The sequence below is a fragment of the Sceloporus occidentalis genome, unplaced genomic scaffold (genome assembly GCF_023333645.1).
Source record: "Sceloporus occidentalis isolate IW3139 unplaced genomic scaffold, rSceOcc1.0.p SCAF_5, whole genome shotgun sequence".
NCBI lineage: Eukaryota > Metazoa > Chordata > Lepidosauria > Squamata > Phrynosomatidae > Sceloporus > Sceloporus occidentalis.
The window spans coordinates 146,888,123-146,894,122 of NW_028316985.1; the positions used below are offsets into that span (position 1 = coordinate 146,888,123).

At 40.7% G+C, this 6,000-nt stretch overlaps 1 protein-coding gene across 1 annotated transcript in view; it reads left to right on the forward strand.

The window, feature by feature from the left end:
- The window catches only part of MAML3 (mastermind like transcriptional coactivator 3), a 384,133-nt gene extending 380,236 nt beyond the window's left edge, over window positions 1-3,897 (forward strand). The window contains exon 5 of the mRNA XM_089525771.1: window positions 286-3,897. Coding sequence (XP_089381897.1) covers window positions 286-1,277 — 992 coding nt within the window. The 3' untranslated portion in view covers window positions 1,278-3,897. The remainder of the gene's footprint in view (window positions 1-285) is intronic.
- The last annotated feature ends 2,103 nt before the right edge of the window (window positions 3,898-6,000 follow it).

Genomic DNA, 6,000 nt, shown 5'->3' on the forward strand with positions numbered 1-6,000 from the left:
TAATTATGCTTATTGTATAAAATAATTGCATTTTAAGCCACAGTTTGGATCTTGCAGGAAATTAATGTATTCATTGTATTGATAGCATTCTGTACAGAGTAAGTGTTCTACCTTGCAAACTGAATGCAGCTTCTGTTTAAGGGTAGTGTTGGAGCTTCAGGCAGCTGACAGGAATCAAATCCAAACAATATTCTTTACAATTAAAACACAAAACATGATTTCTGCAATTTTCTATATTAGACTCAAATTTATACTTTAATATTTATTTCCTTTCTCTTATTTTAGGTTCTCCACAGGATATAGCAGCAGTAAGAAACCAGGCAGCTCTCCAGAGCATGAGGACATCCCGAATGATGTCCCAAAACACCAGCATGATGACGATGGGGACTTCCCAGAACACTGGGCCTATGTCTGCTGCAGCTGGCCAGTCTGAGATGGGAATGGCTCCTTATAGCAGCCCTGCAACTAGCCAATCGGGAATGTACAATATGAACACAGGAATGAGCCAAATGTTGCAGCATCCAAACCAAAGTAGCATGAGCCTGTCACATAACCCAAATCAGGGGCCAAGGCAGCCCACTGTGACACAAGGAGTTGGCATGGTCAGTGGGTTTGGCCCCAACATGTTGGTGAATTCTGCCATATCTCAACAACATCAGCAAATGAAAGGGCCTGTGGGTCAGGTGCTGCCCAGACCTCAAGCTCCTAGACTTCAAAACATGATGAGCTCCGTCCCACAAGGAGCACAGAACTGGCAGACACGAGGGTTACAAGGTATCCCTGGAAGAACTAGCAGTGAAATTGGCCCTTTCAATAATGGTGCTGCTTACCCAATGCAGTCAGGTCAGCCAAGGCTCCCTAAGCAACATTTCCCACAAAGTGTTAGCCAATCTGTCATGGATACAAGTGGAACAGTACGGACCCTCAACCCAGCAATAGGAAGGCAGATGTTACAACCACTCACTGGACAACAAGGAACCAACAACCCAGCCAGAGCAATGGTTATGCCTACAATAGGTCAGGCAGTTCCTACTATGACTGGTTTTAACCAGTCCTCTGTACAACATATAGCAGGGGGAAACTTCACTCAGAGCAACCAAGGTCAGATATATGAAAGGAATCCCACTCAGGACATATCTTATGGTTATAATAATGAAGGGAGTGGAGGTTCCTTTCCAAACTTAGCAGAGGGCACAGACCTTGTAGACTCCATCATTAAAGGTGGACCAGGTGATGAGTGGATGCAAGAACTTGATGAGTTGTTTGGAAATCCATAGCAGATAGGTTGTGTATACAGTTCCAAAGCTTTGTGAGGTCAAAAAAGGAAAGCAGAATGTTGCCAATCCTTATCTCTTCACTTTGTTTTTGAAGTTGTGCAAAGCAAGCTGATCTCTGGCTGTTTGTAGGAGGCATGGATGGAATTGAAAACATTAGTAAGAAGGTCTTACCTGCATCTCCATAGTGGTTTCCATGCCATAGCACACCTGCTGCAGGTGGGAAAGAGAAAAAGAGAAAGAGGCTGTCCAAAATGGCTACTTTCTGTTCAAGGGCCGCAAGAAATGCTAACTAGTTTTGGTGTGGGAAAGCACTGGCTGTCTTTCAACAGTGCACCTTGCTGCTCAGTTCTGCTGGAATTGCTATAGCTTTCAGGACACGGGAAAGGAAGCTGCTTCCTGAGTTAAAACAGAGGAGATGTTAGGTACAAGCTACACAGGTCAGAACAGGCACTAAACAATGAGTTTAAGCAAACAACCAAGTTTCTTCATGTACCTGTGTGTCTAACAGGAAGTCAAACCAAGATTGTTTGAATATGGCAATGACTGGACATAGCCACAGCTGAATGGATCCATTTACTGTGCTATCAGATCTTCTTTATGTGCAGAAATAGTCCTATCTGGATAGTTTGCCCTTCCTTTGTTACCCATTTTCTCTATAACTAAGTGATTCCTCATTCATTTAGGGGGGGAAATACAGAGCTTTAAAGCAAGTTAGTGCTGTGTAATACTTGTATTGTTATCTGAGGTGGCTTCCACCAAAGACATTGGTGCAAGAACAACCAGATATTGAAAAGGAAAGAGATATGACTAAGTACTTGAAAGTGATGGTGTCTAGCAGGTTTTCCCCCTGGAAGTGGAAGATGAATGGGTGTTATATGTATGGAGTTGGGCTACCCAAGTGGGCAACATGATGTTCCAAGCAGTCTCTGTTCAACTGAATCTTAGGGACTCAGGGGGGAATTGGTCTAAAGGTCAAACAAAAGGGCCAATAACTATATCAATAAATTCATATTTTACTTAGGCATCAGTGTTGACACATCAACACTCAGCAGGTTGGAAGCAAATTTTTGCTTAACATATTTCAAAACCATGCTACCTTTTCCCTTCTTTGTACATGATAATACCAAGCCCTTTTACAATGTCTATGCTACTCAATGAGAAAACAAAATAAGGAAGAAGAGATCTTCCATCATGGTAACTTCTACAAATATTGACACATAAGCGTTTGAGCACTCCAGAAGTAAGGGTCAAATAGAATTCTATGTACCACTATTTTGTAGAGCTAGAACTGAATTGCAATGCTTTATTTAGCCCCATCAGTGTTTAAAGAGTGGAGTTGAGGGGGATGTGATGTCACTGCAAGTTGAACACAGGTTTGGTATTAGATGGATCCTCTTCCATGAATCTATTTGGACCTGATTATATGTTACATGCAATCAAACACCAGGGATACTTTTTCCTCTAGGCAAATTCAAAGAATGTTGTTTGGAGAAGAAGCAGGAGTACTTTACTCCTTCCCGCCCCCTCCCCACTTCCCATGCAAGGCATCAAAAGCAAACACAACTCCATGGGAAGAAATGGAATGCTCTTTTTGAAGTGAAAAGGAAGCAGGCAGAGGAGGGTTTAATCACCATCACTTAATCACTTAAAATAACCTCCCCCAGAAGAGATTTTTCTTCCACAACAGTGATAAGGAAGGAATCAGGATTCAATGTAATGCATAGTTAGGCTCTCAAGCTCCCCCATAGTAGTCTAGCACATTTTCCACTGAAATTAGTGGGTGACATTTTGTTGACTCTTATAAGAGTTAGATGTAGTGGGATGGAGTGCCACTTAATGCAATTTCAGCCTGTGCCAAAATGAGGAATGATGAATGTACTTGCACACTGGTGGATTTGACATGTGGTGAAGCAGTTGCTGGCTGATAAAGCCTTTGCCATGCACTCAGTATATTGTGTGCCAAAGTCAATCCTCATTTTAGCATCAGTGGAGAGTTGTGCCCTGAAGATCCAAAGAAGATTTTAGTCCACAAATATTCTGAGCAGAAATAGATATTAGCTATTGAAGAGAGTTGGAGAACAAAGAATAGGGCTTGGAGTGTTGTAGAGTCAGGTAAAGATGAGAGAGATATGACCATTTCCTTTGCCATACAAATGCACAGGATAAAAGCCAAGTGTCTGTTTTCACTGCCTCTCTCAGTCTCAGACAGAGTTATTCTTTCCCGGCAAGGGAAACAATAGAAAGACGAACAGTGGAAGCCTGTTTGTTTATTCAGAAGTAGGTTCTACTGTATTCCATGGGGCTTACTCCCAGGTAATTGTGCACTGAACTGTGATACTATGATTGCAGTATCAGGGCTCTGGACTGCACAAAATTTAACAGGTAATAAAACTTATTCACTTTTGTGATAAAAGTACAAGAATTGCTGTTTCTTCTGGTGATGAAGCCTCTAAATCCGTCATATTTGTAAAGCTTCCTCCAAATATTTTAAAATGGGACCAAGTAATAAAAGAATTTAATATCTTGGGCTTTCGTTTTTGTTTTTACTATGGTGCTGATGTATATGAAATGTGTAAAAAGAAGAATTATTTGTAAATATGTTTTTACAATCCTGCAGATATCACTGAGTCTAATCTGTAAAATATATATACATATAAATAAATATAATTATATAAATATATATATATAATGTTTGTTTAAAATAGAGTATTTTTATTTCATTCTTTAACTCATCCTCACTGCAGTGGTATTGCACTTCAGATGTCTAATTACTAATTTGTACTGTTCCCTTGCCAGCAACTTGCTCCATTTTATTCAGATTTTTCTAGTTTAATGTTTTTTACTTTGTACATTGGACATTGCTTATTTCCTTTTGAGGACTGTACAGAGTGCTGGAAAAATGTAGAAACTGACTAATAACATACCAATTTTAAAGAAAAAAATAAAACAAGAGATGGTTATCTGACTTCAGTTCAACTCTTATTTTTTAGGATTCTTTCCATCTCATTACATATCACTGTTAATGTGATACTGGTTAATGTGATACTGACTACCAAGTAGGTTAGCTCTGCTGTCCTTTGAGCAAGAGTCATGTTACTTATATAAAAGTTAGGAGGAAACTATTTTATACCAAGATGTATTTTTGGTCATCTCACCCAGTGTTGTCTACATTAGTAGTCCTCAGCCTTTGACCCTTCAGATGTTTTGAACTTTATTTGGAAGAATCCTTTTCCATTGAACATGCTAGCTGGTACATCTAAAAGTTGAAATCGTAAGACATCTGGAGGAACAGTGACTTAAAAATCACTGGTTTATATTAACTTTAAGCAGCTGTCTAGGGATTCAAACAAGAGTCTTCTCTCCTAGTAGTACATGAGGAACCAAGGACTGAACTGGGTCCTCTTGTATGCAAAACATATGTTCTGCCCACAAGTGATGGCCCTTCCATAGCTTCAGAGTAGACCTGAAAGAACAAAGATGTGATACAGTCATTTCCTAAATTTAGTTACACACAGACAATTACTTGTTTAAAAGGACCCCAGATCAAAATCCTCCTTCAGGTGGAGATAAATGCAGCTAAAGGTTTCCAAGCATAGATCAGCGGCACTGCAGACAATCTGATCTTTTCCCAAGAATTCTCCTTAATACATAAGCCCTTCACTTATCACTACAAATGTTATAGCTGAGTGACTATTGTAGAAAAGTCCTACGTTTGATCTCTGGCATTTCCAGATACCAAAGGTAGCAAGTGATGAGTCAGACTTGTTCTTAAGACCTTGGAGACCAATCCACTGTGGGTCAGAACAATTAATGCTTGGGTAGATAGAATCTAGGGCCTCTCCTTTCTCTTTCCATTGAGCCCCACCCCACTCACATCATCTCTTCAGCATTTTAAAGGGACATAGGTGAATGCCACAGCCCATTTCTACGAAAAGGTAAATGTGTGGAATGTAGTGGTGACACCTGATGCAGCCTGTACTCTCCACACCCTCCTAGTGATGCCTCTGGGTCAGTCCAGCCTTGTGGGAGAGCCAGGCTGGTTGAACCATAGAAGTTCCAAAACTTGAGGAGCAACAAGTGGGGCTGGGAGAAGTACTGCCTCTTGGATTCTACCATATTTTTAGCACATACTTAGATGACATGGGTATTCTATCAATGTTAATGATAGTGCCTTCAAATTTACTATCCAGTACAAAAAAAAGGGATCCTAGTCAACCTTTTGATTATTTAATCTACAGTCTAATGAGTTTGGGATGCCATCTCATGGGGCACAGGAGATCTAGTTTCAGATCTTCCATCTTGACCCCACAGAGGCCTCGGCCATTGAATCTACTCTGAAATCAAAGAGCAGGGAAAGAGAAAGAGTCAGGTCACAGGAATGGGTGACCAAAAAAGGCTGTGGATCCAAAGCATACAAAGTCCTTCTGATCCTTCCCTCTGTGGGTGTGTGTTGTGCCTTCAAGTTGTTTCTGATTTATGGTGCTCCTGTTTTAGGATTTTCTTGGCAAGATTTGTTTAGCAGGGGTTTGCCATTCCCTTCCCCTGAAACTGAAAGCATGTGGCTTGCCCAAGGTCATCCATTGGGTTTCACGGCTGAGTGGGTAATCACACCCTGGTCTCCAAACCACTACCAATCACCCAGAAATTTATGCCAGCCCTAGATCTGGCATAGATTAACTCTCTGTAATTGGTTTAAATGGGGGATAATCAGTTAAAGCATGGG